This window comes from Lichenostomus cassidix, unplaced genomic scaffold (genome assembly GCF_008360975.1).
Source record: "Lichenostomus cassidix isolate B80296 unplaced genomic scaffold, HeHo_3.0 HiC_scaffold_43, whole genome shotgun sequence".
Taxonomy (NCBI): Eukaryota; Metazoa; Chordata; class Aves; order Passeriformes; family Meliphagidae; genus Lichenostomus; species Lichenostomus cassidix.
In genome coordinates, this window is record NW_028147635.1 from 4,125,586 (window position 1) to 4,137,786 (window position 12,201).

The 12,201-nt window shown below is 55.0% G+C and overlaps 1 protein-coding gene across 1 annotated transcript; it reads left to right on the forward strand.

Annotated features, from left to right (window-relative positions):
* Positions 1–6,267: 6,267 nt before the first annotated feature.
* On the forward strand, positions 6,268–12,201 carry LOC146421241 (uncharacterized). The gene is made up of 5 exons (XM_085047689.1): positions 6,268–6,302; positions 10,343–10,361; positions 11,012–11,090; positions 11,279–11,702; positions 11,871–12,201. The coding sequence occupies exons 1-5, from the start codon at positions 6,268–6,270 to the stop codon at positions 12,199–12,201; spliced, it is 888 nt and encodes a 295-aa protein (XP_084903815.1).

The following is a 12,201-nucleotide window of genomic DNA, read 5'->3' on the forward strand; positions in this document are numbered from 1 at the left end:
TCATATAATCCTTTGTGATTTATGTACACACACCCCATCTTTCCTCCTTCTCTAGACCAGCACAGGTTAGGGGCTTTCGGTATCCACCGGGTATGGCTGCCATCTGTAACTAGGTAACATTTGCACGATAATTGGCCAACCTCTGTGTGATGCTTTGGTCCTTTTCTCCATACACACTCTTTACCAATGGTTTTGGCTCGTAATTTCCATTGTCCCCATCGACTTCTTGCAGCTAATACATCTCCTTTCATTTTCATCCACTTTAACACATCTCACGCCCTTAAACTTATACCCTCCCATGGCCACATTTCAGTCATCTTGGTACCTCCACAAATCCAGCAACTGGACACATTAAATTCTTTGCTTATTCTCTCTACCATGTCCAGAAATAGATTTTTCCCATATGGTATCATGCCTTCTTCTTCAACATCCCACACTCCTTTTTTTAGCTCTTTCTATGTGATTCAGTCTTCCACATTTCTACTTTTTGTCAAGCCTCCCTCCGGATCATGCTCGAAACAAATCCATTCTTCTTTTACAGGGCATTCTCCACCCAATTTTTGTTTGCAATTCCCTGTGTTTTCGGTTAGCCAATATGTTTTCCCTTCTTCTTCTCAAGTTCGTAATTCAGGAAGATTGATACACTCGGTGTTCAGATATGTATGTATCCTTACAAGTGACTTTGTAACATGCCCTGCATACAAGGGATAATAGCACTTGTCACAGCTTCCCAGGAGGTGGATACTCAATACCCAAGCTAGCCACAGGGGTCTGGCACAGGATATCCTCCCAGCCCTCACACCTATGGGGGCTCCTCCCAAGGTGGGGATAGTTCATCTGGCAAAGGCAGAGCCTGACCCAGTCTTGCCCCCTCCATGCTTTCTCTTTACCTGGGTGTGGTATCTTCCTTCAGGACTCATCTTCTCCTTTTCCTGAAACCAGGTTCTTCACAATTGTTTAGGGTCTAATTGTCCAGATACATGGGGAATGCTCTACACTTTTCACTTTTGGTGGCACTTAAGAAAAACACCAGAACAGTGAAATTATTATAATTAACAAGATAAACTGGGAACTTTGGAACAATTGACTCAACTCATAGTGGTTAATTCTTATAATAGAATCTCACAAGCAGTTTTTAAGCATAGAAACTTGATATAGGTCAGTGGTGGTCACAGGGTGGTCAATTCCTTAGGTCTTTTCCGCAGGGTCAGCTTCAGACCTCCTGTCTGTCCAGTGACTGACCACTCAGTGGGAGCTGGAACTGGCCCTTTCACTCGGGTGATGTGACTCCAACCCCTCTCTTTGGTTTGGACCGTGGTGTTCATTGCATGAACCTGAAAAGGACCTTTATATTTAGTAGTTAGCGGTGTATCCCTCCAGACTTTGATTAAAACCCAGTCACCCGGCTCAATTTTATGGATCTTAAAGTCTATGGGTGTAATTTGGGGCAGATATCCTTGCTTCCTTAGATCTTCCAGAGTGATGGCAATTGTCTGAATAAAATTTTTGGTGATATTCTCTCCTTCAGCATATCCACCTGTGCTAAAAGGGGTAGTCAAATAAGGCAGCCTGAACATAGCCTCATAGGGGGAAACTCCCAAGTCAGCCCGTGGTCTGGCTCTAATCCTTAACAGGGCTAGTGGAATGCATTTTAACCAATTCATTTGTGTCTCTTCCATTAATTTTGTTATGGTGTTCTTAAGTGTTTGATTCACCTGCTCAACTTTCCCTGAGCTCTGGGGATGCCATGGTGTATGAAGATGCCACTTTACCCCCAAAGTTTCCATTATCTGGTGTAAAACCTTTGAGGTGAAATGAGGACCTGGGTCTGAGTCAATGGTATTGAGCACCTCATACCTAGGCATGCCATTCAGCATCAGAGACACCTTTGCCTTGCTTGTCCCCACCTGCCATCACTGCCTGCAGTGTTCTGCTCTTACTGTAGCCTGGGGACACTTTCTCAGTAGTGTCTGGTAGTGGAACCCATTTAAACTACAAGGAACTTCAGTGTTTCCATCTCAATTGAGTTCTTGAGAATTTTTTTCACACACTCCAAGGGACTGAGTCTGATGCAAACAGCACCAAAGCCCCACGAGGGTCATTCCAGTCCCTGTGCTGTTGCTGTGCTGCTGAGCTGGGCTGGGCTCCTGGCACAGAGGAGCTCCTGGCAAGCGGCAGCGCTGCAGAGAGACAGCTCTGCCCAGGAGCAGCTCCTGTGCACAGCCCAGCAGGGCTGGGGCACTGCCAGGCCATCTCAGGGACACCAGCAGGGCACACCCAGAGCTCACAGGTGCTCAGCATTGGCAGGGGCTGTGCCATGGCCCAGAGGGGGCTGTGTCATAGCCATGGGCACCTCTGGGGCTGTGTCAGAGAGCCACAGAGCAGCTGTGATGTCAGAAAGGAGCTGTGTGACATCACAGACTGGGTTGTGTGAGGTCATGGAGCAGCTATGGCATCATAGAGGGGACTGTGTGACATTACAGAGCAGGCTGTGACATCACAGTGCAGTGATGTCCATCACAGATCTCACTGTGACATCAGAGAGTTGTTGTGTGAGGGCACAGATTGGGCTATGAAATCACAGAGTTGGGTGTGTGAGGTCATGGAGCAGCTATGGCATCCTAGAGGGGACTGTGTGACATCACAGTGTGGCTGCATGACATCCCAGGTAGGCTGTGAGATCACAGATGGCTTTGTCATCACAGAGTGCATTGAGACATCACAGAGCTGGCTGCGACATCATAGACTGGGCTGTGAAACCACAGGTTGGTTGTGTGACATCATAGAGCAGGCTGTGACACAGAGTGGGCTGTGACATCACAAAGGGGGCTGTGCGGTTGCAAAGAAGACTCTGCCATCATGGAGGGTGGCTCTGTCTGACATCAGAGAGCAGAAACTGACATCACAATTTGGCTTTGTGACATCATGGGCCAGGCTGTGCGATGTCATAGAGAAGGCTGTGAAATCACAGACTGGGTTTTGATATCACAGGGTGGCTGTGTGACATCACAGGGTAGCTGTATGACATCACTGGGGAAGTCACTCTGCCCCAGCCCCCCTCACAGTTCCCCCAGACAAGTCCAACGCTGCTCGTGCACAGCAGGGTCCCCTGTCCCCCCAGGTCCCCCCTGACCCCAGTGCCACAGCCTCCCCCAGAGGATGTTCCACGAGATCGACCCCCAGAGCCTGACACAGGAACAGGGGGGACAGGGCCCTGGGGGGTGGGACAGGGGGACAGGGACCCCCCGGCAGTGTCCCCGTGTCCCCCAGGGCGAGAGCCTGGCCCAGGGCTCCTTCACCCTCTTACAAATGAGGACTTGAGAGCAATTAAAAATCCCCAGCAAGGGATCAGCAAACACCGGATTTAATATTAAGTGACAGCACAGCAACCTTCCATGGCAAGAGTCACTCTGCTTCTGACTGCACAGTTCAGGCACACCAAGGGAAAAAAGCAACAAGAGAACCAAAGAAAATCCAGGCAATGAACTGAGAACTCTGTGTGTGTGTCTATGTGTGTGTGTGTGTGTGTGACACAAAAGGACAGTGAGGGCAAGGATAAAAGGAATACGGTCTAAAAACTTAACAGCCCTCAGACTTAACAGAAGTTGACTTCTACCTTAACCTGAACTTATACCTTAAACTCAACAACTTAGCAAAAGAACAACCCCTAGCAGCATTTCACTTAGCTCATACCTTATGACTGAACCTCACTTACAGGCCTAACTCACTCAGATATCCAAGGCACTTCAACACCTCCCAGAGCAGCATTTCTCCCCCATTTCCAGAGCACAGGCACACGTGTGTGCACACAGACAGACACAGGCAGTGCCAGGGAGCTGTCAGAAATTGCCCTGGAGGGCAGGGAAATGCTCACTGCGGATGCTTTTGCATCTCCCCAGCAGGCGAAGGGTTGAGCCTGGAGGAGTGGGGGGATCGGCCCAGGGTCCCTCGTTGTTCGGGGATGCCCCGAGTGCAGCAAACGGGAGAGTTCCCGGCTCGGAGAGGCCCCACTCAGAGGGAGCTCACTGCTCCAGGAGAGCTCCAAGGGGCTCCTTTTGGAGCCCTGTTGATAGGGCCCCAAGAGATGGGCTTTAGTCACAGCAATGTTCCATCCTGGCTGCACTTCGCATCAACAGCTTTCTCTGACACTGTGAGAACAGGGATGTTGTGCCACTGAGGGAAGAAAAACAGTTCCCAAGGCTGCTCCTAAAGAAAGCAGGAGCTGGTTGGACAGCAGCAGTGCCTGGGAGCAGACAGTGTTTGTGATCAGCTGCAGAGGAGCTGAGCCCAGGGGCTGTTGGCCAAGGCTGAGGCCTAACGAGCATTTCTCAGATCGCAGGGCAGCCTGAGAAGGGGAGGGAGGAATGCACCACCCCAGGGTCCCATGAAACTTAGGAGACCATTGTGACACTGTGGGGCCTTGTGGGACCGAGAGACCATTGTGACACTGTGGAGCCTCATGGAATGATGGAGACCACTGTGACATTGCAGGGCCTCATGGAACCAAGGGGACCATAGTGACTGTGTGTGGCTCCATGGAACCAAGGGACCATTGTGACACTGCAGGGCTTGTTGAACCAAGGGGCAATTTGACACTGCTGGGCCTCATGGAAGCAAAGGGGCCATTGTGACCCTACAGGACCTCATCAAACCAAGAGGCCACTGGGACACTGCAGTGCCTTATAGAACCAAGATTCCATTGTGACACTGCAGAACCACAGGAGACCATTGTGACACTGTGAGACCCTGTGGAGCCAAAGGTGCATTGTGACATTGCAAGGCTTCATGGAACCATGGAGAGTCCATTAAGAAACATCACAGCCTCATGGAACCAAGGGGACATTGTGACAGTACAGGGCCGCATGGAGCCAATGAGACCTTAATGACACTGTGGATCCCCATGGAAACAAGACCACCATTGTGAAACAATGAGGTCTTATGGAATGAAGGAACCTTTTTGGCACTGCAGGGCCTCATGAAACCCGGGTGACGTGACAAAGCAGGGCTGCATGGAACCAAAGCTCCATGGTGACACAGAGTGGCCTCATGGAATCAATGCTTAATTGTGACACTGTGGAACCAAAGAACATTGTAACACTGTGAACCCCCATGGGACCAAGAGGCCATTGTGACACTACAGGGTCCCATAAAACCAAGGGAACATGGCACAGGTCTGGTTGGTTTGGTCTCCCGGGGGCCACCTGACCTTGACATGCTGAGAGTCGCTTCTCATCTGCCACTGAAACACTGGGGCTCTCTGCTGTCCTTCCTGTGGAAAAGAACTGTCCTTCTCCTCCAGGCACCCATGGCCAGAATTGGGATTTCACCACCACATTTCCTTCTATCCAGGGATTGTTCCCATAGGAATATTGCCTTATACTCAGAGTCCACAAACAACTGTAATTCCTTTTAAAAGTCTCGTTGAGAGAGTTATTTGGGGCCTTACACCTGCACTCACCATTCCACAGCCCACATTCCACTGCTCCCAGGAGAGCCACAAGCATCCTGTGAGGCCACAGAGCCCCATTCCCAGGGCATGGGAGTCAGGGTGTATCTGTCCTGCTTGGCACAGCCCAGGCAGGGCTTTCACAGCCACATTTCACAGTTCATTTCCCACCTGGACACGGTGGTGCCATCGTATTCTGCTTCCTCAGCCCCAGGGATGTTCTCCTTGTCTGCTCATTGCCCCCACAGTCTCTTGGCAGGGATGGCCTCAGTGGGGGCTGCTGACATCCTCAGCAACTTGGAGGTTGCTGCTGAATTTTACTTCTCCAGAGGCTTGTTCAGACTTCAGATCTTCAGCAATTCAATGCTCGAGGGCTCATAAACGTTCAAAATAGCTTTGCCAGGCTCAGGGCCAGGAGAGAGGCCGGGCAGGGCTGGCCATTGCCGGGAACAGGCCCTGAGCCCCGCAGCAGGATGGAGCTGGGGCACAGCCAAACTCACCTGCAAACCTGGGCTGAGCAGCCAGGGCTGGCAATGGCTGGGGACAGAGGCTGGGCTGACAAATGTCGTGGGCTCCCTCCCTGCTCTCTCCGTCCCACCAAGGGCACAGAGCAGCCTCCTCTCTCGGCCACTTGCCTGTTTTCCATCCCTTCCCCAGGCCCTGGCTCTGCCCCACAAGCCCTGGGCTCAATCCTCCCCCTGCATGCTCACACAGGCTGAGATGGACACTGATGGGTTTCTCTGCCAGCTTCTCTCAGCCCACCCCAGCTCCCTCCAAGCTCTCCCAGCTGCTCTGAGCTCTCTGAAGCACCAAGGGCAAACATGGCAGTGCTGATAACCAGGGAGACCATGGCCAGGTGAGGGAGGCATGTGGAAAAGGCTTTGTGCTGTCCCTCCTCAGAGGGGATCCTCAGCACAGCCCTGAAGATCTGCACATAGGAGAAAACAATGAACACAAAACAGCCACAAGTTATCCAAGCAGTAATGACCATGAGCCAAAGTTCCCTGAGGCTGGAGTGTGAACAGGAGAGCTTGAGGATCTGGGGCACTTCACAGAAGAACTGGCCCAGGGCATTGCCCTGGCACAGGGGCAGGGAAAATGTATTGCCTGTGTGCAGCAGAGCAGTGAGAAAGCCACTGGCCCAAGCAGCTGCTGCCATGTGGGCACAAATTCTGCTGCCCAGGAGGGTCCCACAGTGCAGGGGTTTGCAGATGGACACAGAACAGTCGTAGCACATGATGGTGAGGAGAAAATACTCTGCTGAAATGAAAAAAACCAAAAATAAATAGTTGGGCAGCACGTCCTGCATAGGAGATGTCCCTGGTGTCCCAGAGGGAATTGTGCATGGCTTCAGGGACAGTGGAGCAGATGGAGCCCAGGTCAGTGAGCGCCAGGTTGAGCAGGAAGAAGAACATGGGGTGTGCAGGTGGTGGCCGCAGGCTACGGCGCTGATGATGAGGCTGTTGGCCAGGAGGGCAGCCAGGGAGATGCCCAGCAAGAGGCAGAAGTGCAGGAGCTGCAGCTGCTGCGTGTCTGCGAATGCCAGGAGGAGGAACTGGGTCATGGAGCTGCTGTTGGACATTTGCTGTGTCTGGCCATGGGGACCTGTTGATGGAGAAAAGGACAGTGACAAGTCAGGAGAGGCTGCTTTGAGCCAAAGCTGTGCCATTCCCTGCAGACTGTCCCGCTGGGACTCATCCACCCTTGTTCCTTCTCTGGGAAAACCTTCATCCAGGTCCCTGCCTGAGCTCCACTTGTGCTGTCTGAGTGTGCCATGAGCAGCCAGGCCTGTGCGTGGGGCTCTCGAGGAGCCATCCCTGCCCTGCTGCCCTGGGATTGTGGCCATGGGGCAGAGGGACAAGGCTGAATATTCAGGATTTGTCAGGGGAATCCCTCCTAATGCAGAAAGGCTTGGTAGCATTTTCACTCACAGTTCCACAGGATAGCAGGAGGGAGTTTTAAGGAATGCTTTCCTACCCACACATCTTTCCTGGTTCTCTGAGGTCAGAAATCCCCAGCATTTCTGCTGTACTCAGAGTTTGCCACTGAGAGATGTGAGAGGCAAAGGGATTCCCTGTGGCTCAGGGCAAGGTGAGGGGCTGGATGGGCTTGTTCCCAACTGCCCTGGGTTTGCACCTTTGGCTGCAATCAGAGCACAATCACACTCCCCTGTCACCCTGGGAAGAAACCAGACCCTGCTGAGAGCAGAGGGATCACTGAATGTCTCACCCTCTCCTAAGGTCTCTCAGCAAGGTCTCAGCTCCTCCTCCTGCCAAGGACACTCACTGTTCCCTTGGCAAACCCAACAGCACTTCCTCACTTGTGGCATCTCGGCACTTCCCCGTGGGGCATTCAGGGAACTCTGAGAGGCTCTGGCACAGATTTTCACCCAGGAGGGAAGCTCAGAGCTTGGAAGGACACAGCAAGGAGATCCCCAGGTGTGCTCATGATGGCATCTCAGGGAGGGAGGCTCAGCTCCTTCTCCTTTCCCATGGACTGCTTTGCCCACAGCCCCACAGGTCACAGGGAAGCTTGGACACCCCATTCCCATGGACACAGCTGCCTGGGAGGAATCCCAAGGGCAGTGCCTGCCTCAGCTGCTGCAAAGCCCAGAGCCTCCCTGAGAGCACCAGATAACAGTGACAGTATCAGAGGAATGCAGAAACAAGAGAAGATGTTGTGGTGCTGTGCCTGAGAGGGCAGGGCAGGGACAGCCTGGCACTCAGGACAGTGTTCCCTGTCCCCAGCTGTGCACGGCACCTCCCACACACCAACAGTGCCCTCCTGCCCACAGCACTGCTCTGTTCAGCTCCCTCTCCTTCCCTCATCATCTCCCTGTGCTGCACATGTTCCTCCTGAGAGGAGCCTTGTCCCTGTCAGCGCTCACAGAGCCCATCCCACCCTCTGTGCACTCGCCCGGCCCTACAGAAACCTGCCTGTCTGCAGGGCCCTGCCTGGGGGAGGCTCTGTGTGCAGGTGGGCAAGGGCAGCTGGCAAGAGCCCTGCTGGGCCCTGCAAAGGTGCTGCTGCTGCTGTCCATGGGCTGAGCAGTGGCTGAAGGCCCTTGAGGAGGCTCCCAGCAGACACACTGAGCACCCAAAGGTACAGAGCAGGAGTTATTGTTCTTTGTGTCTGCAACCCTCGGCCCGGGAGCATCGCCCCCCCGGGACATCCCACAGGTGAGCGGGCAGGGGGAGCTTGGCCCAAATATCTTGGGCGGTGCCTGGGGTTCTTTTTGGGAGGTTGGGGGATTTTTGGACTTTGTAGGACTGCAGCACCTAACCCCAAATATCCTTGTTGGCTGCCTGGTAGGGGTTTTTTTGGGGGGGTGGGAGGGGGCGGATTTTTGAATCTTGCAGGACTCCAAATGTGAATCACAAATGCCCCTTGGGGGAGATATGGGGGAGTCCCCAGCACGTGAGATTTTTAGGGGATCCCGGTGGCGTCTGCTGGGAGGGATGGGATGGGATGGGATGGGATGGGATGGGATGGGATGGGGCGTGGGAAGGTTTGGATGTGGATTGGGGTGTGGGATGAAGTCTGCGGGAGGGGGATGGGTGGGATGGGGCCTGGGATGAGGCAGCCGAAGGTTGGGGGTGATGAAGCCGAGGGGACCCCACTCCTTAAGGGCTTACGGGGTATCCGGCAGCTGTGAGGGAGTTTTGGAGTACCCCTGATCCTTCGGGGGTGGCAGCGGGGGGACACGTGGCTCCGGCACCTCTGGACCCCACCTGCGCCCCCCCTCGCCCCCAGCGTCCCCGGGAGCAGAATTTGGGGAGGGGGGAGGTGGGGGGCGCCCAGGCCGGGCCCCCCTTGCTGTCCCGGCAACTGGGGGCCGAGTGCGGGGGGAGCCCCGCGGGCATTGCCCGGCCCTGCCCGGCACGGCTGATGCCGCCCGCCCGCGCTGCGCACTGCTCCGGACTGGTGCTGCCAGTGCCGCGCGGGGCGGGGCCGCTTTGGGGACCCCCCAGGGCAGAGCGCTTTGGGCTGCTTTGGGGCTCTGGGCACCTGCAAAACCGGCGCTGGGCACGGCAAGAGCGTGTGGGGGCAGCTGGGGCCCTACTGGTGGCACTGGTGGCGCTGGGAGTCCCCCCGGCCGCGGGGTGAGCGGGGGGCGCGGTGAGAAGGGGGGCTGGGAGCCCAAATGGAGCGAGATGGGGATTGGGACCCCCAGAGTGGGCAGGAGGGGCCTGGAACCCCCAAAACCTATCATAGGGGGGAGGGGTTTTGGGGATTGAGGGAATGATGGTGCAAGGGCAGAAGAGCAAGGGAAAAGAGGGGGCTGGGACCCCCAAAGAGAGCGGGAGGGGGATGGGACACCCAAATGGAGTTGGGAGGGGTCTGTGGATTGGGAGAAATATGGGAAAGGGGAGGAGAGGGGAGGGAAAGGTGGTGGGGTTGGCACGGAAGCAGGGCAGTTCCATGGGGGTCCAGCCCTGTCCCCCTGCACTCGATCCCTGGAGCAATTCCCTGGGGCTCTGGGGGAGGTGGATCTGCACTGGGGGTCCCCAAGCCCCCTTGTCATCCCTGGGGCTGATCGGGGGGTTCTCCCCACCCAGCAGCCAGTGCTGCAGCAGCCGAGGGGCAGAGGAGGGTAGGGAATGGGGTTCTGGGGTGGGAGCAGAGGAGGAGCGGGAGGAAGAGGAGAGAGAGAGAAGGAGGAGCAGGAAAAGGAGGAGCAGGAGAACCAAGAGGTTTCACCAGCCACTGTGTCTGCAGCACCCCTGGCTCTGGGATCATTGCCCCCCCTTGCATTCCACTGGTGATTACGGATGGGGAGCTCACCCCAGATCTATCAGAGGGTCTCCAGAAGGGTTTTTTTTTTTTTTTGCAGGGGTGTATGGAACTCACAGATTCTGGAGTTGAGCCCCAGATATCTTTGCATGTCCCTGGCAGGGATATCTTTGGCCAGAGGGTATGTTTGGATCTTGCAGGACTCCAAAGCTGAGCCATAAATGCACCTTTGGTGGAGTATTGTGGGGTCCATGTGGGAATGGCCTGCTATCAGCAGGACAGGACATCAGTTTTGGAGATCCTCGAGAGAGCTGGGAGGGTGGAAAATTGTACTCCCTAAGTGGAGAGAGCAGAGAGGGGCAATACCAGAGCTGGGGGACCCCTGGCAGCCTGGAGGGGTGGGGGAGGCTGGAGATGAGGCAGGGCTGGGACACTGTGACACTGAAAGGGGTGATGGGGAGAGGGGGAAGCCCCGAGTGCCTGGAGTGGGGGAGCCTGAAGAGGGGGACCCTGGGAGCCCTGGGAGCCAAAGCACAATCAGGGAAGAAGGGACCCCTGGGAGCACCGAAACCTCACAGCATCCCTAATCAGGACCCAGGAGAAGGGAATCCCCAGGACCCATGGGAGCCCCAGCAGCTTCGAGAATGGGAAACCCCAGAACCCCAAAGACAGGAGACTGGAAAGGGGGAACTCCTGGGAGGCTTTTTCTGAACTCATTCTTATTTTAGGAGGATTTTATAGACACAAAAGAGCCGGTGACTTCTAGAGATAGACTTGGGCAGGAGGAACCCCCAACCCAAGGCACTCACACCTTTTTTTTTCCCAAACGAGGATTTCCGAGTCCCAAAACTTGGCCAGACGGAGGAGGAGGCTGTGTGGAAGAGGAAGATGCCCCAGGACAGCCAGGCAGGTGAGGAGGAAGGCACTGCCCCTTTCCTGCTCTCTTCTCCTCCATCTCCTAGCCCAGTATCGCCCCTGGCTGCAGGACACCCCTGCTGCTGACTCTGTCCTGGTAGGGATGGATTGGGGGGATCTCCTTCCCCTTCCCTCTGGTGCAGAGGCAAATCCCAAATCCTCTCCTTGTCCTTTCTGCCCCAGGCAATGAGCTGAGGAGAGAGACCAGGGAGGACAAGTCCTTACGGCAGAACCTCATGGAAGAGGCCATTTTGAGGAACTCCACGACCCAGGAATCCAACCAGGAGGAAAAGTCCCAGAGATGCTGCACAAGGAGAGGCTGCAAACCCAGCCCAGGGTGCTCTGAAGAGCAAAGACCCACCCTGTGCCAGGAAGTTGGCAAGAACTTCAGACAGAGTTCTGAGCCGGAGATTCCTGAGAAACTTCATGAGACCGAGAAGCCCTACAAGTGTGGGGAATGTGGGAAGAGCTTCAGAAAGATCTCCAAGCTCATGGACCACCATCGGATCCACACCGGGGAGAAGCCCTATGAATGTGTGGAATGTGGGAAGAGCTTCAGAGACAGCTCCAACCTGATGTGTCACAAGAGGATCCACACAGGGGAGAGGCCCTATGAGGGTTCCGAGTGTGGGAAGAGGTTTCACACCAGCTCAGATCTCCTCAAGCACCAGCAGATTCACACACAGGAGAGGCCCTTCCGCTGCCCTGACTGCAAGAAGGGCTTCAAGCAAAACTCCCACCTCATCCCCCACCGGTGCATCCACACTGGGGAAAGACCCTATGAGTGTGGGGAATGTGGGAAGAGCTTCAGCCATAGCTCCCACCTGATCAGGCACAAGAGGATCCATACCAGGGAGAGGCCCTATGAGTGCTCCAAGTGTGGGAAGTGGTTTCAGACCAGCTCAGATCTCCTCATCCATGAGCAGATTCACACAGAGGAGAGGCCTTTTCACTGCCCTGACTGCCGGAAAGGCTTCAAGCAAAACTCCCACCTCATCAGGCACCGGCGCATCCACACTGGGGAAAGACCCTATGAGTGTCCTGAGTGTGGGAAGAGCTTCTCTGTGGGCTCTCACTTGACCAGACACCAACGGAGACACCGGTAA

Excerpts from the sequence above, each read along its gene's own strand:
- LOC146421241 (XM_085047689.1), top strand. The coding sequence starts at position 6,268 with ATGGCAGTGCTGATAACCAGGGAGACCATGGCCAG. Across the intron at positions 11,091-11,278 it reads GCCCCAGGACAGCCAGGCAG|GCAATGAGCTGAGGAGAGAG; the intron begins GTGAGGAGGAAG and ends TTTCTGCCCCAG. Across the intron at positions 11,703-11,870 it reads AGGATCCACACAGGGGAGAG|ACCCTATGAGTGTGGGGAAT; the intron begins GCCCTATGAGGG and ends CACTGGGGAAAG.